At 37.3% G+C, this 26,661-nt stretch overlaps 1 protein-coding gene across 1 annotated transcript in view; it reads right to left on the reverse strand.

The window, feature by feature from the left end:
* Positions 1 to 14,041: 14,041 nt before the first annotated feature.
* The window catches only part of LOC116172628 (neuroligin-1), an 83,326-nt gene continuing 70,706 nt past the window's right edge, over positions 14,042 to 26,661 (reverse strand). Inside the window, exons 5-6 of the mRNA XM_031489865.1 lie at positions 15,809 to 15,958; positions 14,042 to 15,758 (exon numbers count right to left, since the gene is read on the reverse strand). Of these exons, the coding sequence (XP_031345725.1) occupies positions 14,917 to 15,758; positions 15,809 to 15,958 (992 nt within the window). The 3' untranslated portion in view covers positions 14,042 to 14,916. The remainder of the gene's footprint in view (positions 15,759 to 15,808; positions 15,959 to 26,661) is intronic.

Below are 26,661 nucleotides of genomic sequence, written 5' to 3' on the forward strand. Positions count from 1 at the left end.
CGGGTTGATATAGATATTGTTAAAGAATACCATAAAAGTACATAAAGCGTTTACTTATATTTATTTTCTTTGTACTGTACAAGATTATTTTATTAATAGATTACAAGTAGTGCATCCCTTCCGTGAATTAAGGGCAAGGGTGGCCTGTAACCGCTAGGACCGTTACAGCGCTAACATTGGCCCGCGCAGTCCATTTCTATATGTCGATCATTGAAGTGCAAAAGGCAGTTGGAAACAATGTAAACGACCAAAATCAGGAACAAACACCTGAGCATCGGTTCTGTGGTAGACCCATTCATTTTGAAAACTGCCTGTCTTTCGGTGCACCCTTTCTCGAGTTTAGTAACAATGCAGGCACAGTTGTTTAAGTTATTTTGTTCAGATGGCGAGCTACGAAAAACTAGTTGTTACCAGTGGCGGTCCCAGGATTTGGTAAAGGGAGGGGCCCAAACCCGAACTTTATCCCAACACGAAAAAAATAGGAAATGAGATCGACACAACATTGATGAAAAAAATGGACAATGGGGGGGGGGGGGGCACGGGGTTGTTACGGATGAATTCCCTGAATCAGGATCTCGATGTTAAATAATAAAGATTACCTGCTAAGGCATTCATACCACATATAAGAAACCCGGGTTTTATGTTGGTTTTTAATCGGCATACCAAGGTAATATTTATTTGTATCAATGTTTGGGAGTATGAGTAAGTTTGCAGGCGTTCATCTTCAAATTTATGTTTTTGCCTTGCATGTAAGCTGTCATTTAGTTACTCGCAATTAGGGAATGCAATATCGGGATCGCGAGATCCCGAAATACCGGGATCCCGCAGCATTTTTTGCGGAATTAATTCCGCACATAAATAGAGCGGGATCCCGCGGGATTTGCGGGACTGAGGAATTTGTCGACCAAGGGGACGACTTTGTTTACTTTGTTAATGAAACGCATAACGGAGAAGTTATTGTTAAAATAATTGGTTAAGTTTTCTCGTTAAAAATGTACTATGATTTCTGAGGCAATTTAGAAGTTCACCTTTTTGTGCTGTACAGGTGAGGTTTTTTTGAGTTCTAAGTTAGGATGAAGGTACTTTTTTGTTCAATATTGTGATAATTAGCGATTTATTTTAATACAGAAGTTAACCGCACAAAATTGCTTATTTGCCAATTTATTTAAAATTTTGCGGGATCCCGCAAATACCGGGATTGAGATTTTTCTGCGGGATTGCATTCCCTACTTGTAATTGATACCTTATGCGGGTAGACATTTATGTTATTTTATGACAAATTTCTAGAGAGCTGTCTTAAGAAGTTCATAACATTTAAAAGTAGCTGCACTACAAACTAATAAGCCGGTAAGTTGCTTTTAATGAGAAACATAACCTTTAACTTACCTTAATATATTAATATAGGAAATTCGCTACTATTTGCATTTGCGTAATGCGAGACATAAAGTCACTAAATATAGAAAGTACCGCAATCATCTGCCATTTTTGGGCAATTTTGCTGCCAACTTAAAAACATTGACAAATAAAATCTGAATAGCTGTAATTTTTTATAACCTAACTTCATAGTACTGTCATGTTTCATAAAAATATATACAGATATCTCCAAACAGGTGGAACAATCCCTAACATTAAAGTTACTAGAATCTGGTAACTTCCGCCATTTTTGGGCAAAAATCATGCGTTCTCTCTCTAACACACGAGCCCAATAAATTGCGGTACTTTCTATAAATTTGTGACTTTAGCGAGACACGGATAAGAGCGCCATCTACACGGTCCAGTGTGGAATGACGAAAAATTAAGGTGCCAATTATATAAACAAGGTTATTTAATATCTAAGATATGTGATATTACTAAATACCTCAATATTATCAATTTATCCATAACAATAACTATCACAAAGTACGTAAAACCATCAATAAAGTTTAAAGCAAGTACGACAGCTTACTACTGACACTTCCTACTACAACGTCGTGGCGCTGTAATTTGCGACCGGTTTTCAATGTCACTGTATTAATATATTATAAGGTACCTATTTGATATAAATTAAAGTTCCGTTAGCGTTTGGCACAGACCATTTCTAGAGTAGTGTTTTTTTACGGTCAGAAACCATTTGTCATTTCTATTTGCAGTCTGGAAGTAGGTAAACTTGTAATTTCCTACACTTTCATTCACTAAATTGGGGATTCTGGAATAGTTGAACGGATTCATCTAAAAACTCCAATAGGGAGGATATAATTGCGTTTTTCTTTTTTATCGCAAGTACTGCCATTTGCATTTAATTTAATTGAAGTGTACCTTTCCTTTAGGCTGTTATCTGTTATACGACAATTTTCCATCGACGATTTAAGAGGTATGTACGTTTTAGTTTATTAAGAAAGAGGGGTTACCTTTGATTTTATTTTAGGTTTTTAATTGTAGGGTTCAAGTGTGACCAGCTTAAGTTTCGGAGACATTTTACATACAAACACTTGTTCGACATACACATTTGGGTAACCTTGGATTAAACTCACCATTGCTAACACCGTTGACATATCTTCCACACCTTCTGATAACGAGCGGCCATTTTGTGGAATTGGATCACTGGGTCATGAACGAGATTTGATATCAAAAATCGATCCTCAATAAAGAGACAACTTCCGTAACCTTTAACGTATTAGTATTTTAACTATTTTTGTCCTTTCTGGGTTGTATGCTATCACATTTAAGTAAAGTACCTATATTTATTATCTTTGCGATCCTGGTTAAGTTATGATCGAGTTAGACACGCGAATGCTATTGGAGTCCGTCAATTCCTTCTGAAGCGGTTGGCCGATTAAGTACCGTACCTGTGATAGAAGCTTACTAGCTTCAGGCGTTGGTCAATTAATTCTGTACCGAGCTATGCGGCTTGGGAGGTTTTCTTTTTTTTGCAGGTTTTGGAATCCGAGAACTAAGCTCACGTCAACGCTTAATTTTGTACACGGTAAGCGTTGCCTGCAACGAAGTTATGAAGATCATTTTACCCAGAAGGCCGTGAAAGATTCTCAAGCTCTTATTTTGTGCTTAACCCTTAGCTAGTTGGCAGTTTACGCGGCGGGTTTGAGGAAACGCAGCGCCAACTCTCCCAACCGTTGTAGAGTTTCGAGAAATCCGACTCGACCCGTTAAAGGTGATAAAGGAAACTTTATCGATACGAGTAGGGTAGAATCCCAGAGCCACCCCTAGCAACCCCTGCCCACTAGGTATGAATGCTCGCTACAGTCGCGTCCAATAGTCCGCTGAAGCGCTGGTCTTGTGTTGTACGCTAGCAACCATCGCATAAAGCGACATGCGTTGTTTTTTATAAGAACTAGAAGTGGTTTTTAAAAAGATCCCTGGCAATTGTTCATTTGTACCAAATTCGAAAACCTAGTGAATCATTTTCATCCTGGAATGCAATGGAAGATTTCCAATTCAATTTCCTTTCAATCTTCCTTTGAACTCCTACCGGCGCCCAAAAAATCGAAAATATTCGTCAGATGTTGCCGCTTACAACGCATCAATCTGTTTAGAGTGTAACCATATCTTGTTCGAATGATCGCTTCGTACATGCCGACGGCGACGGTACTTTTGATTGATATCCTTATCACCACTGTCAGATTTAGTAGGTAATTGATCGGGAGCTCATTATCGGTCACAGAACAGTTATTACACGAATACCGTATATTCGGCTGTTTATCGCACATAGTAAGGATCATGTAAATAAACAATACCATTGCGTACTTGCGATTATTTACAGTTCTTTAGGCAACTCACCGGGAGGGGGATGAGGTACATATTCGGCAAAGTCTAAGAAGTGATGGATAGTGTGGAATTACGGCCTTTAAACCAGGAGGTCCTAGTTTATTTCTCAAACCCTGTTTGTTAGTGAAAGCCTACAGGATTGGCCTCTAACCTCGCCTCTAACTCAACAGTGAAATGTATCCTGTTTCAGTGATTGCAGTACTACCTCAGCCTCATCAGAGGAATTACATATTAGCTTATCTTTGCGATCAAGACACTCACGCTTTTGCACATACCTCTACCCTAATTACCAGGTTTCACAATTATTACTCACATGCCTACTTGACAATTAAAAGCAACATGTAGGTATATAAATACTGACACTTTTTACCCTTACTCGTTCGACCGCAATACTACTCACAATGTTATTTGATCGAAATCACAAATCGACAAAACAACAATTAGAATTAAATTAAGGAATATCAAAAAAGAAACTTCTAAAAATTTCGGAATTTCCTTTTAGGTATTTTTAGAGTATGCAATTATATAGGTATAAGCAAATTACATTAGGTTTACTAAGAGCAAAACAATAAATAGCAATAACTTACCGATTATGGGATAACTTCAGCTGTGCTGTATGCCGTAACTAATTTTTATGGTTTCTCCCCTAATATGTTCTATATGGCACCTATCACTATCACTACTTGAATGTACGAACTAATCACCTCGTCCATTCTACGATAATATTTACGAACATTGTGCGACATTTTTGCGGCTTATCGTAGCTAAATTCCTGCATTCTACTGTGCTACGTCGACACAGATAAAAGTTCTCTATTAAAAATACAATAGGAATAATTATCACATGTCCTAAGCTGTTGCTCCCTCAACCCCCGAAAAAAAAGGCCCTGCCTCCTGAGCACATTAAATTATTGGAGTATTTTACTGCATTCCAACGGGTTTCCGATCGTGAGCATCTGACTTAGGTTGGCAATATTGTGGCCTTTTTATTAATTGTGTTCGCTTTGTAACAATTTGTTCCCCGATTCTCACATGTTTCCTACTGACGGAGATACAGAATTTTAATTTGCCGTACCTACCAGATTAATGCTAATAACGAATTTTTCCGATCGAGACCACAATTTGTGCTCGTTTTTTGTGCCTACGTGTGCTTTAATATTAACAGAGATTTTAATGATGATCTTCTCACCCTACCGATGGGGGCCAAATGGTAAGTTTCAGGTTAGAATTGTTCAAAATTTTCCTTCTTCGTCAAAGTAAATAGGGGCTTCGCACTTCAATATTTCCTCGCCAGTAGTGTGTCATTTTCCTGACTTTTATGAAAATAACTATTTTGGTTAATTCAAAGTGAATGGAAGTAGCAATTTTATGATTAAATAATTAAAGTTTTGGGGTTGATTAAATTATTGATCTTTAAAGCATAAACAACGATTATCAGAAGAAGTAGATGCAGTACTTGAATGCACAAAAAAGTGGTAAAATTCACTCTTTCACACTTTATTGAAAGTTAAATTTTATTTCATTTGCTTTTATTTTAGAGCAGACGAAGTATCACCTATGTAATGGGTGCCCTACTTTAAAGGCTCACTTTTGGGTGGCAATTTATACTGGTTCCTTTTTTCTTAAAACTCTCGCTTGAGCTTCAATTTGAAAAGAGCATTACATTGATCTTTCAAAAAGAAATTTTCCAGAAACTGCTAATACCGTCAGAAATCTCTAGGTTAACAGTTTTGATGCCCTGGATAATAGAGGATCTGAATCAGCCGGACGATCACGTACATTCTATTAGTTTTATCTTTTGCCGCGACCAACTGGCGCTTCTTTTAGTTAATTGAATAATTATGGTTCCTACCCTCGTAAATACTCTGATGGATGGAAATACAAGTTAGTAAATTAGGATGAGGCAGCTGAAATAGGTAGATAGTAAACAGATTGACCCTACATTTTCTTACTTAAAAAAATGCGTATTACAAAAGCATCTTTGTTGAATAATCTGCAGTTTTCAAAGTAAGTATACAGGGCAAGGTAAAAAAGTTATCGGACCCAACCTCCCTTCTTTAAATGAATCACACTGTATATTTTAATTTAAAAAAATGACATATTACATTCTTTTTGTGATACAACTAGCAATAAAATAATGTGGACAGTAAACCTACCTTTTCATATCAATTAGTGCCTTTCATATAATCCTTTTTAATGTTAGCAGTCCCATCGTGGGATCTTCGCAATACAATAACATTTTTGTGAAAAGCTGATAGAAACCGGTGAGATGTTGAATTTCTGATTTGCATATTATATTTTTCGTTTCACGCAGAGATTTAATAATTTCTTACGCTTACCAATCCATTATGGTAGAATATCGGTTGTTAATAAATCTACACTGCTAAAGAATATAAATGGCGAAATTAAGTGCTCCCCAATTGTGGAGATTTAAGTTATATGGGTAAACAAGCACTGAAATTGCCGCTTCTAAAGCTATAGGTATTAACAACGTAAGAGGAAAAAAAAACACAATATTGTGTGGAATACAGATTGTTACTAATAAGAGCAACTAACTGTAAATGACGTCCTACAACACACATTATTAAAACCGGGCACGTAACTTTTGGTGCTATCCTTATAAGTGGGTGTTCTCCACACCAATGTCAAGGGAAGTAGTAATAAATGTTTATTGCTTTATCTTCGTTTGATTATTGCTAATTTCCACGAAGTTAAATCATATTTCAGCGCCTTCTGATGTACCCTTTCGAGGACGTTTTGGCCGTAATTAAGATTTATTTATTCTCCAAGGGCCTAAACCCTTAAAGCACCTTTTCGCTAAATTAATGGTTCGGAAATTTGAGGCAGTTAAAACTTATGCATGACTTTGGTACTAAACGTTGATAGATATTATTTACATAAGCAATTTGTAAACCCTTCGCGAGTTCTAATTACGCAATTTGTTAATACAATTATTTAGATAGCGCGTTAGCACAGAGTGCGTTTAAGTTTAAATATCGTATACGTGTAAATTACCGATGCGTAACAACGCCGCATATGTATAATAATAACCCATGTATCAAATGCAAATCTATAATGTAGAGGCGAAAGCTATGTATAGCGATTCTAATTTTTGAGCATTAGGGTTTTGAGTTTGTTCCAAATAATGTAGTGTCCAGGAGGCGATTCAGAAACCATGAATTGTTATGGAATGTGAAAAGGTGGGGGGGGGGGGGGGAGATTCTTTCCTATGCCTGCGTATATGGGGGATGTTGATAGAATATAGGCACGCGTAATTAACGTGTTTATTGATTAAAAATATAATTAAAATAGATTGATTCTAAATCTTGATTTTTTGATTGATACGGTATGTGTACTAGAAATTGAAATAATTGTTGTGTTGGTGTTGATTTCCTTTTTTGTGGTAGATTACGGGCTGGTTACACAACGAAGGCGGCGATTCTGCTATGGCGAAGGTGATGCTATCGATGAAGCTTTCATGGTGTGGAACAAATTCGACGAAAATGGCGTGTTACTTCTTAACAAATACACTCACTATTATTGATGGTTGTACAATTAGGCCAGTCAAATTAGGAAAAATAGCGGAAATAATTGAAAGAAAGCTGAAAATTGGTATAGAGGTACATTAGAGCTTGTATTCGAACATACTAAAAGTCGGGACCAAAACTCCAATGGCTCGAGCCGCCATCTTGGAAAAAAGATGCTCCAAATCACTTTTTCGCTGATATCTCGGTAACCGTGCATTCTAGCAAGTAAAGTTTTATATGAAAAAAGAAAGATAATAAAATTTTGTATAAAAAAGATGGTACGCACTTTTTTTGTATTTTCGTTATTTACGTCGATATTCCACATTGATATAGAGTATAATCTTTTTTTCAGACGTGGGTGCATTACTTTCAGCGCTCGCGTGCTTTAAACATATGTTTAAAAAATTGACTGACATTGTTAAGGCCTGTTGATCACCTAAGAGAAGGAAATAATACATAATATATTTATTTTTATACTATATAGCCGAATACAAAAGATACCTACATAAGGAAACTAGGAAAAATAAATATTGCCAAAATCCGAAGTCGTTTGAACTACTTGTAATGGATATGGGGCATTTACAAAAAAAATATCAAACTTGACTTCATTTCATAAAAAAATACTAAAAATAATAAACTAAACTAAACAATTCGCGAAATAGTACATAGCGCTGTATAGGTAGATATCTTTTTCATTTCGCGCGGTAGAATGGAATAAAGCCTTGGAGCAATGTACTGAGCACATCGTCTACCGATTGTTTTTTCAGACCTTGGAAAAAGTATATTATGGTCTTCCTGGCGTGTATAATGAGAGTGCATGTTGGGCAGTAATTTTGGATGTTTTTCTGAACTGGAGGATTTTGTTACAGTAAAGTTGTCGTAACATCATTGCATTTGATTCCTTATACAGGGTGGTGCCTTATAGCGCAACGCAGCACAGGGATGTCAGTGGTAATTTCTTTATAGTCAATTACTAGCTCCCCTAATTATTTTAGAGCAAAAGTCTAAAGAAGTTTTTTTAGAGAAAAAAGTACTGCATCTGTTCATACGATTACTTATAATTTTCCGTTTTTCAAAACCGTAGAAATTAACAAAATAAAAAGGCTCATTTTTCAATAAGACAGATATGCCTTGGAATTACCTAAAAAATCAGCGATCACGTTTCATTATTTGCCTTTGACGTTTATTAAATTTATACTTGTTTATAAATTAGTTAGTCATAAAATTGTTTATCATGTATTTAACTGACGAGAAATGTTAAAGTTGTTTTATGCTGGAAATAATGCCCGCCAAGTAACGTGTGTATTTAGTGGTAAGTAAAAATCGTTGGACGTCAAACAACGATAACTTAGGTGCGATGCGCTTGTAGTTTGTTAAAAGATTCCCAAGCATCACTGATAAAAGTGTAATTTTTTATTTTGTCGATTTCTACGATTTTGAAAAACGGAAAATTATAAGTAATAGCAAAGAGGGGTACCGGGTACTCTTTGGTAATAGCAGGAACAGATGCAGTATTTTTGCTCTACAAAAACTTGTTTAGACTTTTGCTCTAAAATAATTAGGGGAGCTAGTAATTGACTATAAAGAAATTACCATTGACATCCCTGTGCTGCGTCGTGCTAGGCACCACCCTGTATAAGGCTGTATAAGGATTCACTAGCATAAAATACCCCCAGCCAACAATTCCATACATTAACAGTGATTGTATTAACGAGAAATACAAAACACACATCTGTTTAGTGAGTACGATATGTCGTAAGTGTTTAATTTTAGATAAAACTGCCCTTCTCTTAACTGGTCAACAGGCCCTAAAATGTCAACTAAATCAATTTTTTAAACATAAATTCATGTTTAAAGCACGCGAGCGCTGAAAGTAATGCACCTACATCTGAAAAAAGAGTATGCTCTATATTCAATGTGGAATATCGACGTAAATATCGAAAATACAAAAAAAGTGCATATCATCTTTTATATACAAAATTTTATTATCTTTCTTTTTTATATGAAACTTTACTTGCTAGAATGCACGATTACCGAGATATCAGCGAAAAAGTGATTTGGAGTACTTTTTTCCAAGATGGCGGCTCGAGCTCTAGGAGTTTCGGCCTCGCCTTTAGTATGTTCGAATACAAGCTCTAATGTACCTCTATACCAATTTTCAGCTTTCTTTCAATTACTTCCGCTATTCGTGGAAATTTGATCTAATTTGACTGTACTAAATGAATATGTGAATCCTCTAGAGTTAGTGAACCTGTGAACATATGAACTGTAGAGAACACGTGCACAATTATGTAATCATCGTTTTTCTTGAAAACTTTTCGCGTATTTTGAATGAAGAACATCTATTCCATCTGTTCGAATTCGGCTGTCCACCTGGGAGCTTGACATTTTGATACGCAGAAGGCAGTGGTGTAATTTAATACATTCAGGATGACTATGCATGCGGAAACCTATTCCATTTTGAATATTTAACTGCAAATATGCCTGTTGAAAGTACGTCCAGAACTATAGTCTTATGATTGCATCGAGTTGCATGTAGTAAATCGACAAAACAAAAGCGATTGTGCCCATTCGGTATATCTCTTAATTTTGCATCGTTTCGTGCTAATCTGTGCTAAATTGAATATTCTTCAGAGCGTACTCTGGTTATGTTCAGGAAAGGGATTCTTTATTTCTTGTGTTGGGTTTCCTCGGCTACCTCTTGCTGATTTTTTTCGTCTCCAGGAACTAAGAAAGGAAAATAAAAAAAAATATTTATTTATTTGATAGATTTGATGAACTTCTCCACATTTGTATATAAGAATTTTCCTTCGGACTATCGACTTCCAGGAAGGAAGTCCACATCATCAGACTGAGTCTCAAATTTGAGTCTGAATCTTTTACATGGAGTAGGTAGGTACTTATCTCACACCTTCTAGACCGTAAATTACATCAATCTAATTTTAGCTCACGTCTGATGACGAGGACATTTTCCATGAAATCGATATAATCAATTTATTTTATAATTTATTTATTTATTTATTTATTTGCAAGTTTGAAATGGAAATAAATCCATCGTTGTAAATTAAACATCAGGAAAAATGCGACTACACTAATCTTCCGTGCCTTAAAAAACCTAGGCTGTGACCTTCAATAGGAACTGAAATATGTACATTAGGTACCTAATTTAAAAAAATCCATATTCAAAATTATTAGGTATGTGCCAATCTACAAGACGCGGCACAAAAATCACACTAAAAAAATACGTTTTTTGTCTTAATTAACGGCTTGATAGAAGAATAAACCCATGCCTTAGGTTGCTTTCTGTAGATCCCGTTTAGATAGATGGACACTTTCCCCCGCTAAATTCGACTGGTGAAGCTTTCGGTGAAGTCTTGTAAATACTCGTCGTATATCTGGGATTCGCATTGATACGTAGAATTCGTGGCGAAGGCTTAATGTACCTTCTGATCTCTTCTTCAACGAGAAATGCCTTTCTCCTTTGGTCGTGTACTAAATATATCAAATACAATTTCCATAGGAGAAAGATCGGAGGACTGCCAAACTTTTTGGATAAAATGCAAAACTTTGTTTTCTGTGGGTAAAATTTATTTATGTTATCCATTATTTTTATATAGTTCTGCACATTTGCGGAAAACCTGGAAATTTACCTTTTGATTCTTTGATTCCTACAAAAATAAAAATATTTGGGAACTTATAAGAACGATCTTCACAAAACCTTATTTGTTCTTCGACACCTTTTTAATTGCTTTTCTGCTAATTTCCAACTTTTATGCAGTGCATTTGGTTACCTCATTGAGAAGAACTGCATCTACAGCATTCTTTTTAGGGCAGCTTCCAACTCATGTTGGGAAGCGTCGTAACTTTCTTATTTAATGATATTTTTTTGAAATTTTAACTACAAATGTTCTTGGTAAAGGCAAACATATCGCATATTGTAAAAACCAGATGGGCGCATGCACAGACTGCGCAATGCCAACTGTAGAGACATTTTTTTGAAATGTTAACCATAGAGGCTTCCAGTAAAGAAAAACATAGCCATAGCCTTTTGGGAAGTACCGATTAATGCATGGAAAAGGCGGTAGTTATTCGCTTTAGGGCGAACACCTTTTTACATATTGTGTCTCCTGGGATGTAAACTTTAACCTTCAAAACGTATAACGATTGACAGAGTTGGCGCTGGGTAATCTCAAACCAGAGTAGCTCAGGGTTGGAACACAAAATAACAGCGGTAGTTCATTCTGCGCATTTGATCTTCGTCCTTCGTTGCACTGACTAATCGGGGTTTAGTGCCACTCAATTTCTATCTTAACTCTCCCCGTATGGAATTGAGAGGATACGAGGGCGGTAATAACAGTACACATCAATTTAGTTACTAAAAGAAATACGGGTCTATTCAAACACCAAACGGCAAAAATAAAAATTGTCTCAAAAATTGGATAGCGTATCACACAGCTACAAAATACTCCCGCAAATATTGAAAATTATAAGTTACGTTACTCACAAATCTTAGTAAATTCACTGTACAATTCAAATTCCCCAATTTACCGCACCTCCAATCATGAATGATCGATTAGCAAACTAATTACTGAATCATAATAACAAAAGGTTCCCAAAAGCAAAATGAAATACGATCCATAATTATTCCGATGATGAAGTAATCACACAACCTTACCTTGAAATGAGCTGTTGAGAGGTCTCCTGTTAGCGAATCCGATCCTGTAACAAAGAAAATCCACGCACCTAAAGTCAGTGGTCAACTAATTACTGCCTGAAGAGCCAACGCATATTACTTGTGACCATAAGTCTCGTCCACTAATTATTTCGGAATCCCCAAATTATGAATCTAATCGCCAGAGATGAATATAATATATGGATGATGGCAGTTAAAATTCCATGCGTTCTAACTCATGCTTTCAGCTGTTTGTTAAGACGACGTGTATTTTGATATGGCTTACAAAAGAAAGAAATCTGAAAATCGACACGTACGAATCAAAGCGCTGGCCCTATGCGCGTCAAAATTGAGTTGTTAAATTCCAACAATAAATGGAGCTGTCTATCAAATTGCTTTAAATGTTACGGGGATCTTTCAACAGGTAATAAACCGTAATGGAGAAAATAAATCATTCCAAACGGTCTCCTTAAACTCCATGGATATACCACCCGGCATTTTGTTCTCCACTATAGATTTTAAAATTCAGCTACTGACAAAGAACGCGTTAATGCAGCCTTGGAAAAATTTAAAAATTTGGTGATAAGTAAAGTGTCATAAAAACTATTATACAGTTTTTTAGGGGGAAATATCCCCAAAATTTTACAATTGCAACCTCTATCAAGTTCCCCCTCATCGTAAAAGAAATTAAAAAAGAAACCCATTCCCAAAACAAAACTTAATATCTTATTTTAAGATTTATTACTACCGAAAACATGGATTTTTATCACACATTTTTAAATTGTCGATCTTCCCCGATTTTGCAATAACCCAAACGCTCATAAATGGAATTTTAAACCCTTTGGAGCACATCCCGAGTGTATTGGTGGTAGCATCAGGTTTGCGAGTTTGGTGGAGTAAGATCCGGAACGTGTTCCTTTTTAACTACCTTTAACATAAGGTGAACATCAACAAGGTTTGCAATTTAAAAATCTTGGGGTTTTCGCCCCATAAAAATATTCCTCGGTGTATGAAAAATTAAACACCCCATAAAATGTAGATTTTATGCTCCTTTATTGATCCCCAAATCTTCAGATTTTTCTCTTCACTCGTTTGAAACTTATAGCTCCGTTACGGAACCTATGGGGAAACCCTGTATGTTCAAAATAAGGATGTCTATCATGGGAAACCATAGAAGATACAAAGATGGTCAGGTGCCAGAAAAACCGAAATTTGCCGATTTTTGGTGTTATTTAAAGAGATCCAAAAAAACAAAAACCACCCTCGCATTGCTACCTCTTGAGTTTTGGTGTTATTTGAAGAGCTACAAAACAAAACTACTCTCTCATTGCTACCTCTTGAGCCCTCTAACACTGCGGAGAATTCATCAACTTTATTTTTTATGTGGCCCTTAAAAAAGTACACACTGTATTATTAAGTCGAATTTTTTAATACGAATACAACGATATACGGCACCCAAAAAAAAACAAACTGTTGCTTTCAACACGATGGTGCACTCGCATATAACGCTTTAATCGTGCGATAATACTTATCGGAAAAATTTTGCATTTTCCAGGAAATCAGAGGTTTATGGAATTTAAATTTTCTACAACAGTGGTTCTGAGTAACGTAAACGTAGAATTTCGATCGCATTTTTTAAAAGGTGGAAGTTTTATCTATCCGATCTTATTAGGTTTATTAACGAGCGGGTTCATGATTTTGGACCTTCTGTCCGTCCGTCCGTCCATCGGTGTAGGTACATGATAACTCGCGAACGGTTTCGAATTTTCCAATTATGTTTTCAGTATTGTTTATCATCAACCAAGGAAGAACTGATTAAATTTTCAGTGACCCAAGAGCTTGTTTGGTATAGTTTACTTTGATTTACTATTACAATATCATCTTAAGTAGATAGCACAACTTACCAAATTTTTAACCATGTGTTGAAACCCACGTGCAGACATGCTAACCCCCGTCATATTTCCAAAAAACAACAACAAATACGAGGAAAGTGATGTCATGTTGGAGCGGTGGCTGTCCTATATCTACTATCAGAGGAAACATAAAATAATGAACATTTGAAAATATATTAACGCATTTATTAGTGAAACAATTTAATCCTCACATCGATATAGGATGTAGGTGTTTGTACAGTCACCCCCTCGTTTATAAAATTGGATTCAAGTTCAATATAATTATTGTTTATTTTCATCATCAATGTAAAAATGTGAATTATTGTAGGAGTGGTAATGCACAACGGAATATTACTAAAGTTTAGCATTTACATGTAATATGGAACACCCTTTAAAAACGGCAGTTGTAATCGAATCGTGTATCCATTTTAAAAGACAATGCAGAGACGTTTATTTCAATATCGTTTATTAATATAACATTTAGCATAGTTTGTGGCACGATAGTTTTCTTAACACCGCCGATTACGACTGGAAACTGCAATCAGTTTGTGAACGTTCTTATAAAATAATTAACAAAAATACCTATTTGTGGGCGTTATTTTGACTCAAACAGTCAAATGTGATTGTCCGAACCTACCAAGTACCCTTTCAAAGAAATTTCCGGGAGTAATCGACAGTGTTTCGATACCTTTATAATACTTTATAAATTGTGAAGAACTTGCCATATTTGCACTAAATAAATTCCTTTCATTATTGTTCATGTTAACATAGTCTGGCATCTGTAACCTAGTCAAATAAGTACACTACGCCCTAAATAAAATAGGAAACCATCCACAATTAATTCAGTCATGCGCAAGGGTTACCATGAGATTCAACTCCTGAAATAATAATTGTGGATGGCATAGCGATCTGTTATGACAATCACAGAGCAATTCCTATACCAAATTCAGTCAGATATGATTTTGATTAGTTGCGAATACAACACAAGTGGGTAAGTCTTTAAATCGTAATATGTACGGAAACAATCACAATAACAGCTGACTTTTTTTAAGAGAAAATGTACACTAAACAGATATTTCTTGAATTTGAACACGTTTTTTCATTGTTCCGGGCGTTGTAGGAGCACCGTGTGGTCTTAAAATCCCCACTTGATTACTGGGGATAGGAGGTTGGTTTTTGGGCGGAGGTGGAGGTTCTGGAATACTCGGACTAACTATATTTTGAGAATGTTCATCATTTGAGTAACTAGGAGGGCGAACGAGAGGTGTCTCGATCCTTTTAATTCCCGGCGGCGGCGATGACTTAAACTCTTGCAGGGGCAACTCCGACATCGGCATGCCCGCTAAGGAATGTTTCTCATAACTATACTCACCGATATAATTAGGGGCTGATTTACGGTCAAAACTTGTAGTTCGTGAAAGTTCGCGCGAACTTTTACAAGAGTCGTAACTAATTTGGTGGGAATCAAACATCGCACTCTTACTGTCGTAGTTCTCGCCCGAGGAGCTACTACAACTACCGGCTTCTGCCAGTTCCTCCTTTTTCTTTTTATTACTTTTAGTGCGATCCCGTTGATGGTAGATCCCGGCGAAGATTAGTATGTTGAGTAGCAAAAGGAAGCAACCGACTGCAATTGTAACCGTCAGCGCCGTTGTGTAACTTTGGTAGTGGCTCGAAGCTAATTTCTTCAGCAAGTTGTTGCTGTTGGATAGTTTAGTCAGCGGGTATCCAATGGTGTGGTTCGGTGGACACTCCGTGGTGGTGGCCTGCAGGGCTGTATCGGATTTGGGAGGCAACTGCGTTGTTGATGTGGTAACCAGAACTGTTCTCGGCGTTGTTGGAGATGGCGGGGGTGCGATTACGTGCACCAGATGCGGTCTCTGAAGTGATTGTTCCCGAACTGAGCCTGTAGAAGACGCTTTACAATTAGCACAATCACAAGCGTGAAAACCTTACCGTCGTAGTATTGATCCCCTTCCTCTTGAAAGTGGTGATGCCTCATCGAAGTATCATCCCCTTCGCTAGGCCTATGGAGCTGAGGTATTAAGTTAAGCCAAAGTGACATTTTATGGCCTCGATAATGGTTACGCATTTCTGGACGATTTCCTGTGAAAAAAAATGACGTAATAGAATTTACTCTCGATTTTCGGGTAAACGAAAGATACACTTAATCGCGGTTTTGTGACTACTAACAATATTATTACTACGGCCATAAAATACTTTACAAATTCATTAATTCTGCAGACGACAATATTTTAACGTCACTTTTAATTAACATGATTTACGAGGAGACGCTCTTTTAATTTTGTAAAGCTAAGGAGGGTGCCGGCGAAGTATTTTATCTCGAATATTAATAGCAGTTTTAAGATTCTGGTGAAATTCTGGCGCGACAATTTCGAAGTTTTTCTATTGATTTTAGATTTATCGTCTGTGTGCAATGTGATAAGTATGGCAAACTATAAGAACTATATTAGTTGGTTACGTAGTAAGCTGATCGCATGTAATTCATCGAGAAGGAAATGTGAACCATTACTGCTTTCAGATTTTAATAAACTAAATAGAAAACCTTAATTAAAATAAAGCCGTGGGATACACGAAAGAAAGGAAGAATGCTAACTAACTATTTAAAACGGAGCTTGAAATTTACATTACACATAGGTACCCCTATAAGCCTATAACTAAACCCTTATGTTTATATTAATTTTTTGGTATATATATACGGCACTGTTCATATTTTTGGTTTAGGAGTGATAGCTACTTTGTTTGTTGACTTTTCTGGTTTCTATGTGCGAAAATTTAATTTAGTTTCTATGCACCCTTAAAAGGGAGTGGTGTGACATAATAAAGAAGCAGAATGCGATCTCTGTTGTAGAGAGCAAACAACGATTCACAATATAATAAACAAGATTTCTGTGAATTTGTGAATTACTCGTATGTACCTGGAAATTTGACCAGTTTTAGGTTAGTTTAGCCTTTGACATTAAAGACGTCCTATCGAGAGCCCTTTATTGAATTTTTTTTAAATTTTTTCAATTTTTGCAAATCTTTGAGGGATGGTCTTGGATTACGTATGAAAGCTTGGTGGCGACAGCTTGTCGTGCCATGAAACAAAATTAATAGGATGTACTACGTGATCGTTTTGGTGAGTTAGATCTGTGTTGCTATCAGGTCATTACGCAGCCTGGGAACTATGGACCTCTAATGGTTTCTGGCAGTAGAGGTGTTTGGCAAATTGCTGTCCTGGCGATTAGATTGGTAGCGATTTTGTAGCATATTTTTTGAAGTTAAATGTTAGAATAATTAAGTAATTTTAAGAAACGTCGATATTTAATTTATGTTGTCCATATGTTTTCTAGTGTTAACTTAATATTTAGTTTGAGTCTCAAAAGAAAACCGCCGCCTTGTCACCCTAACTTTACAATTTATGTGTCCGAATGCGTGACCAGGTGGACCATAAACACATGGCCACAGTACATGGGGTTTTCGAGAATATTAATTGAGAGCAGTTTTTAACAAGTCGCATTCTGAACCGCGCCGGAATCGGTCGTTTAGCAAATAATGTAAACCAGTATTCTTAAGATGACAAAGTTTATACACATTTTAATTTTAAGTATGCGTGTTATTCAAATTCAATAAAATTATTATCGTTGGTTACGAAACAACCTGGTCCTTCGTTCGAAGTCGGAGATCCATCCAAGATTTCAAACATTAAAGTTAGTGGATAATTTACGTCGCGAGGGGTATTACGCGTTGGGCCAAGGGAGCATCAACTCACGAAGACACCAAGTTAGAAGTGGGGCTAGAAAGAAACGATTATGCGTTAGACCATGCAAACATCGTGTAGCGTGGTCAAGAAAGTTGATTCAAATGCACCCTCGGAAAGAAGCCTAGCGAGATAGTAATGTTAATAGTCATAGTCAAACCACCGATAATTAGTTGCAAGTAGAGAAAGGGAAATCTGCTGTAAAACAGTTGTGCATGTCGACAAGAGAAGAAACAATCTAAATCGACCATCCGTGAATTTCTTGTGAAATTTAAATCGTCACTGTACATTTTTATTATAGTCCAATATGCGGAGCAGTCAGAAGAAGAATTTTGTTTTCTTTAATTTACTAAAGAAGTGTTATTCATAAAATATGGACCGTTTTCGAATTTTAAGCGAAAAACTGAAAAAATGCCAAACATTTTGAGGTTTTTTGGCTGCCAAAAGTTGTTTGTGTGCACTCTTCAAATGCTTGTTATTTGAACCCAAATGGACCATTTAAAACAATAAAGTTTTTTACACCACCTTTTGCAGGTCTACATTACCTGCATACTAGACTATTACGTCCAGGCTGTTTTTTAGGTAGCCGATTTGTTTAACGATTTTTAGAAATAAGCTCATAAATCAGCCCGAGTAGAATGTCTAGGAATTTCAATGTTGTAAATAGTGCAAAATAAGGTATCGCATTTTTTATATTTGTATCGCCCTCAGTGTTGGATTTTTTCGTGGTTGTGGGGTGGTCCAGTGATCAAGTGAAATCCAGACTAAAGACAACACCCTCGAGTTTGTGCCGTGCGAGGCGATCAATAATAGCGGATGAACGGATCCTGGTAGCCTGGTAGTTCAGTTACCTGACGTGCCGACAACACACTACTTTGGCCGGAATTTCGCTTAAGACTGCAAGTCATGGTGAAATTTCACCCGTTTGACATGGATACGGACACAAAAAAACGAGGGAGAGCATCCCAGGATATTCCTCAAACTCTGTTTCAGTTCACCGAGCCTCAATGCACCAAACCAAGAAAGCGCATCCTCTGGTCCTGAATAGAAGGGGAGAAAGACGGTCACGCAGACCCAAATGGGTCAAACTGCGCCAACAATCACCTTCAAACCATCCACCTCCCGGGACCTAACCTTGACCAAGAAGCAGACACCTAGAGCCAACCTCGGTCAGGCGGACAAACTGGTAGGGGGAGAGAAAGAAGGCAGAGATCCGATGAGTCAATACCGACCCAACCGCCGACGAAGAAGAGCAGACCACAGCCCCAAACAAAGGCGTGTGTCGGTATGGCTGGAGCACTGCGTAGTAGCTACAAGCAAGCTGCCGAAAGGCAACTCAAGGTAGCGATTATAGATACCAATAACCCTGTGGGTAGGCTAGCGGCTAACCAAGCAGATATGGTAAAAATTTCCTGGTCAAGGTCATTGACCAGCATCTGTTCGCCCTTAAAGACGCTACTTTAGCACCCACGTTCAGGGGTTGGAGGTACTGGGACGAGATCCTAACAATATCGTACGAGAACAACCATTACCTTGAGTGGTTGAAAGAAGTGGTTGGCAACCTTCCACAGTTGTGGGAGACTGTACAGGTACACCTACAAGTGGTGCAGGAAGACTGCCCTCCTAGAGTTCGCAAGGCTGCCATCTGGGTCCCGAGGGAACCTGAGCACCTAGTGGCATACAAGCGGCACTTGGAAGTGTAGAATTGGGCAAAAGTAATGGTGACTCTTCCACACAGCCGTGAGGAATCAACAAGGGAGGCGGAAAGTTTTCGGCACTGAGATAAAGGACCAGGCTTACCTAATCGCCCTGGGGGAAGACTCAGTTATCGGGTTACTAACCCTGTCGAACATGAGGTGGAGAGCCCCAGGCTAACAAAGCTATCTCTGGTAAGTGCTTGCTCCAGCGTCACCAACTCAGTCGAGTCGATTTTTTACTGGGAGGAGTTTGCGCATATTGAGGCGCTGCTGGAGTCTGATTCTAGCAACGGTGGATAAACGATAGACAGCTATTGTCTACATACATGAGTATGAAAGAGAATGTTATACACATTAGCGGCTGCTGTTACCTTAGGCAGACGCCTCACTGTACAGTAGGACATTGCCCTCATTCAAGAACCCTGGGATGTTAAATAAAGTAACCGTTTTCTTTGATACACGGCAAGAAAAACCTAGAGATCGTATTTATGTTCCCAGCCACCTTAACGTTCTTTGTGATATCACGACCATACAGTTACTCTGTGACACACAGGGTAAAGCTCAAGTAGCAATAGCATCAGTATATCTCCTGGAAGATTCTGTCAACCTACCTCCTAGTAATGAAATTGCAGAACTGATAGAACACTGTTAGAAGAACAAGAAGAAGAAGAAGAAGAAGAAGAAGAAGAACACCTCATTCCTCACCATACTGCATGGATGAGCACTAACGTCAACCCTTGGGGTAAATCATTAGGTACTTCAACATCTGACAAGTACTAATGTAGAGATTCTCAATCAGGGCAACGAATCCACGTTCGTAACTACGAAGCCAGACTGTGATTGATCTCAGCCTTGCATCATCGAGTATCTCTGACCACATAACGAACTGGCAAGTTACTCCACGTCCAGAAGCGACTATGACAGATAATAATATATTAGTCTCAGTTAAAATGAACTGCAAGAGAACGCCCAAAAGGGTTATGACAACCCGGATGTAACGGATATTCCCCATTACAAACATCTTAGAGAGCACCCTTTCGGGAGACGCCTCTCGGGTCCTGTCGACTTACACCACAAAAAAGATCTTCTTACCAACTTGAAAGACTTTGGGAATCATCCCCGAAGTTTGTCTTGTGGATGTATACTGCCAAGATAAGACCTATGCTCTGTTATAGAGCAATATTGTCCGGTGGCCTAGAATCAGACTCTCTAAAACCGTAACATTTCTTAACTATGTGCAAAGGCTTGTGTGCCTAGCTTGCACGGGCGCAATGCGAGCAACTCCCACAACCGTTATGCAGGCCCTTCTGGGTCTGCCTCCACTAGATCTCCACGTGAGGGAGCAAGTCACTCTGGCATCCTTGCGTCTGAAAAGGAGTTGTTGAATAGCAGAGGTACTGAGGTGGGCCATTATCGCATTCTGGCCAAGGCGATTAAGCGATTGCGAGAACTCGGTACCTACTTACAATGGGAAAGCGATGGGTCTCCCTTAGATATACGCAACAGTTGTAACGTTCCGTTGAATGTACTCTTGGTTTGTGGAATTCACTGAATGCGCTCTTAATGTGTTAGGAGCAGTTGGCACCATTGGGATTGAGAAAATATCACTTTTGCTTTTGTCGTTGAAATGACAACTTCTAATATTTGTGATATGATATATTGGAAAATTCCAGAGTCATCACGCTAACATTGTTTAAATTAATTATCTAAACGTCTTTACGCGAATGGTCCGTGGCCAATTCACTTTTTCTTCTCAATAAGGTTCGCTGCACGGTTTTTTTCCAGAAAAGGCCGTTTCATTGACCACTTTACCATTTCGTGTTTTCCGTTTCATGTTAGTTACTAGAAAACTATACTGACTTTTGCATATTATTCATATGAGGGTATGATTTTCCCTTCAAGCATTTTCCAACTAATAATTACTGACTGCTACCAGCATGGATGCGTTTTTTTAGCGCATTCTCCTCGAATTACCGTTTATGAGATGTAGGTGTTGGTTCGACTTAAATAGCAAGACAATCTCGCATTATGTTGTTGGACGATAGTGATTCCTTAGTGCTTGCTAGTGCTCCACAAGTAAGCGTTGGAGCTAAATTTGTATTGTGACAGATCACCTGATCTTTCACCCATTCATTTTTTCTTTTGGGGTTCGTATTTTAAAAGATCCTACCTGCCTACTGTTCGAATATTATAATAAAGCATCATTGGAAATAGGTACTGGATTTTGATTTCATTTGAATGCATCGTAATCATAGCCATGTTGATTAGGCCAGATGTAGTTACCCGTGGGTGTTTCGTTGAAAAATGAATGTAAAACGTTTGATTTTGAAATTTCTCTTGTACATTTATGTAAAGGATAGAGTGTCGTCATTATCTATCTTTTGTTGTCCTCTATCTCATTCCATAAAAATTCAATATGGCGTCCATACGAAATAAGAAACTGGTAACTTGTAGCTGCTACATCATAGATTCCCAGCCTTTTTGGAAGCATCGCCGATTCACATTGTCGGTCACGTCACGGTCAGATCACGGTCCGCTCATGGTCCAGTCAATTATTGTAGCGTGTATTTTTTATGACCATAACCTGATCGTTAAATGTGAATATTCCTATTGAAACAGCATGTTACAATATTTTGAGCGGAGTGTGAACAAAGCGTGACCTGAACTATAGTGTAAATTGGCCTTTAAGGAGCAAAAAAATGGCTACCGACTCCTAGTCGATTAATCTTAGTCAAAGTTACTTTTGATTGACTTTTCGGTACACCGACGCACATTGCTGGTAACATACTTCTTAGATTTCTTTTTCCTATTTCCATCTTGAATGATTTTAAGAACATGGGTCATTTAAATTTTTTTTCATTCCGAAATATGTGTAATAATGTTTCCTTAAAGTCCTCCAAACTGCGAATCAATATCTCGACCCATCCCAGAGTCTTGTTTCCAGTTTGAAGGGATTAAAAAACATTTTTTTTCGAGATTTTCCAAAAAAAAGGGTTAAAATGATTACACTACTAGAAAGAGAAAACAAGACGCTTTTTAGATCCTTGTTATCATTTAGAAAAATTCAAGATGGCGCACGCCCTCAAAAGTGGAACATCTAGCGTGTTATGGAAATTCTGATAATCGATTCAATTCTCCGAAAAAAACTGCCAAATCGGTTTATATTTTGGGGGTAAACGGGAGCTCTGCTTACTAGTTACAACTACTTAATGAGGGTTTATTTTTATTAGTGAAGTGTGCCGGAATATAATCAGAAACGCTTTTCCGTCTAATTATCCTGATTGGGAAAGTTGAAATTTAATTAGTTGATTAGTAAATAAATAAATGTAGGGTATCAGCACTATACCTAGCTATAGCAACAAATAACGTAATTTGCTCAATTTCATCCCTTCGCGATGTGTCGAAGGCAAAATATGTTTTTTTGGTGCATAAACCCACATTTAGATAGTAATAGACATGTTTGTTATATTTTAATACCTAATTTAACTGTGGCAGTGGCAAGAAAAGGTCACCTTGGCAAATTACTATACCCTCGAAGGAAATTGTGCACATTTCCGCCATAAAAGAAAGGGTTATTGTTCCGTCACCTCATTTTTATTCCCTCTTTGTATACACGAAACTTGCCGGCACTGTCGTTCCTAAAACTTTTGGAAACTTTATATGAATAGAGCCAAATTTACAAAATGCGTGAAGGGTCAAGAGACAGAAACTAAAGTATGTTTTTGTAAGAAACGTGACGGAATGCCTTTGGGTTAAAAGTTTTATTCTTTATAAATCGCATGTTTTAGTCGAAAAACAGTTATGGAAACTCCTAAATACATTTATACATTTAATAAACTTTGTTCGTAAATATTTTCTTGCAGGAAATTCCACTCAACTGTACAAACTTTGCACCCCAGAAAAAGCTTACGAATTAAAGCCGTCCACGTGCATTTATGAAAGCTGATTGTTACCCTATTTGTCGCCGCATAACTGAATTAAGGGAGGATTGTTAAAATGTGTTTTTGTGTGTTCATTTTATGTAATTTAAAAGAAAAATCATCGGTCAAATCTCCCGAAGTACTTCCAAATATATACGAGATACAGGGCTGGCAAAATGGAGAAGAACGCACGGAGTGGCTGGCTGCTTTGAACCATGTAGAGTAATTAGTTTGAAATGGTATATCTCTTTATCGGGTAGATACAGGATACACCCTGCTAACGTATTTTCAAGTGCAGTGGCTGGTTTCCAGTACAATTGCAAATATGATACCGTGAAAACCTAACTGTTGCAATGTTCTTTGTTTTCCACCTTTTAGAAGAGGTGTCTCTCGATGCTTGATCTTGGAGTCTCTTTGGTTTGTTTACAAAATGTTGTGATACAGGTGCAGATAGTACGTTTAAAGAAAAAGTAGCATTTTGCCAATTTCGAGTTCGAGTTGCGGTTCTTTGAAAATTGAGAAGACGCGCGTTTGTAGGTTAAAGTTGGTGGCAGAGTTTTAGCCCTCGTCATTTAAACAATTAATTCGTTGATCGTCAAAGAGTCGTAAGTACGTGGTAATCAAGAGTTGAAGTTTTGAAGAAATTGTACGGTTTTGCGGTTACTTTCATTTGTGTGTGTGAACAATAAATACTGTTTGTGTGAAATCATGCAAATCGTGTTTATTTCATCCCTTTAGCGATTCAGATAGACGTCTCATGCTTAATTATGATTAATTTGGTCGATCTTAGAGTTGATCCGTACCCAAAGTTCATTGCAAGTGTCTTAAAAACTTAATATAAGTGATAATGAACCTGAATTTGATCGGAGCCATTGTTTGTTTCATAATCTGGCATTTCAACTCAAATTTGTGCCGGATTTCGGACGAGTACTGGGAGAGTTTTAATTAGTGAGCTGGTTAGGTTTAAGGTGTTTTGTATATGTGTGGGCCATTGCACATAGCAATATGTGGTCTTGGTGAGGAGGATTTCCCCGTTACATAACTAATGGCCATTTTCACCGACAAATTTAAGCGGAACTTAGTTTAAGCGTAGCTTAAAATCCATGGCAACCATTGTCTCAATAATCGTTGCCATGGATTTTAAGCTACGCTTAAGCTAAGCTCCGTTTAAATTTGTCGGTGCAAACGGCCATACGACGTGACCTGGTTTTATGGTGCAAGGCCGTACCCTGGGATTTCCCGAACGAATGAATACCTTAGGATGACTAAAGGACACTGGCGTGAACTAAACTGTTTATTTGCTATTTTCAAGTTCATTGAGCTCGAAATGGGATAATTGATTATGAATTAATGACCCAATGATTTCTAAACCGTTCCCAGATAGTTATTTATTAGCTAAAAACAAATTGACGTCATCATCAGGTGTTCTATAAGTTGGTGAAGAGTATTGAGGAGATGCTACGAGCTACTTACGATAAATGGTTATTGATAACTTAACCTATTAAAACCCAAAGGAGACAATAACAACTTTAAATAACGCCCGTTCGAATTAGATAGTGGTTCCAGGTGAAATGACTAAATTGAGTGGGTTGTAAATTAAGTTTCCAAAGCAAGGGCCGACCTGAAACACTTAACGTTAGGCAACAATATATGCACCGAGAAACTTACTATTGCAATCGTAAGTGCATGCCTACATCCGCCGAACTATTACTTGAAGTCAAGTACAGAACCCCTTTTTCTGCTTGAACGCTTTCGTTATTTGTTCTTTGTAAAATTTGAAATGAATAATTTGCCATTTTTTAAGAGTATCGTTGGACTTTTAGCAATTCTCCTAAACTATTCATCCAACTTTGATAAAATTTGAGTTATGATAAATGAGAATTAAGCTAAATAAGATACCTAGTGCAGATAAGTCCTTTGGCATTCTAACGTTACCTCCTCTTTTGACACTCTCAGATATGAGAAATTATCAGCGATTAAGGGCCGTTTACTTTAAAAAGAAGGTAACCATATTGATGTATGATTTATATTCCAAATAAACTAATTTCTTTAAGGGCATTGAAAAGTTAGTCTTGACAATTACATAGTAAGAAAGGCCATTATGGAATCGGCCATTGTTTTTTAACCGGTTTGGAATTTGAATTTAATAATAAATAATAAAAATCTTCCAGCTGGGTTTAAAATATATTTTTTTAGATTGTGTGGTTAAGAGCTGTTCTAGACCTATCGCAACCCTTTGTGAGTACTATGTTTTTGAGATGTAAGTAAGCGATTAAAGTTTTGGCCACGCCATATTGTAGAACTAATAAATCTAGACATCTACAAATATAAGCCTTTACACATTGATCCAGCAGTCAGGTAGAGCTAATTTAGACCTATCACAGCCCTTTGTGGGTACTCTTTCTAACACCCCCTTTCCGAGATCAGTGATTAAAGTTTTGACGCGACAAAATTTGGTATATGGTTTTTTATTCGAGACAAAATTAATGCGTCCAAAATTATTTTATAAAAAAAATCGGAGTATTTTGGATACACCGCAAGGTGGTAGCCGAGTGGTTAGCATAAATTATTTTTGAAGCTTTTGGTGGAAATTCATTGCAACCAGTGCAGATTTCTGGAAATTTAGGTATCAAACACTCTTTATATAAGTTTACAGAACTAAACATTGTATGTTCATGCCAATTCAATTAGTTAGAAAAATAAACTGCAACAAAGCTGTCAACTACACTCGCATTTACGTTTACAATGTTGCGCAAAATAGAGAACGTCTGAGAGCTGGCGGTGTAAATGAAAGACATTAGCTTAATTAACATCCATCCATATTTATGACCAAAGCAAACTAAAATCTGGAAGAGTCGTTTATCATCTTATATTATAAAACTCGAAATTTGTTGGGTTAATGTTGACTTTGCTAATTGAATCGTTTGGCAGAAATTCCATTCAAATTGTACTTAAAAAATGGAATGATTGATAATAATTTCCACGTTTCCCACATGTTTGTATTTTAAAGTAATGATCAATTTTTTAATGGGGTCAGGTACACGTATCTTATATACAATTGGTTCCAATGAAGCTAAATGTCAATTAACGCTTCAACTAGTGGAATGTGGCAACTTAACCTACCTAATGTTCTTATACCGTGGAGTACCGGCCTCAGTCCAATGTCACGCGCCACCTGCAGTGACCTTGAAAAGTAGATCAAGGTGAAGCTCAAAAATCGGTCAACACATAATGTCAATAAACCCATTTCTGATATTTCATTTTCAAGGTCATCAGAGGGCAATGACATCAATTTCTGTGGTATCATATTGCGTTAGTGGCGATCTTGGTGAAAAGTTGAAGGTGAGATTTGGTGATCACTCACCTTCTGGGGATGACCTTAAAAAGTAGGAGGTAAACGTGAAGTTCAAAAGTCTTTCAGCATCTGAC

This window comes from Photinus pyralis, unplaced genomic scaffold (assembly GCF_008802855.1).
Source record: "Photinus pyralis isolate 1611_PpyrPB1 unplaced genomic scaffold, Ppyr1.3 Ppyr1.4_LG5, whole genome shotgun sequence".
In the NCBI taxonomy this organism is placed as follows: domain Eukaryota; kingdom Metazoa; phylum Arthropoda; class Insecta; order Coleoptera; family Lampyridae; genus Photinus; species Photinus pyralis.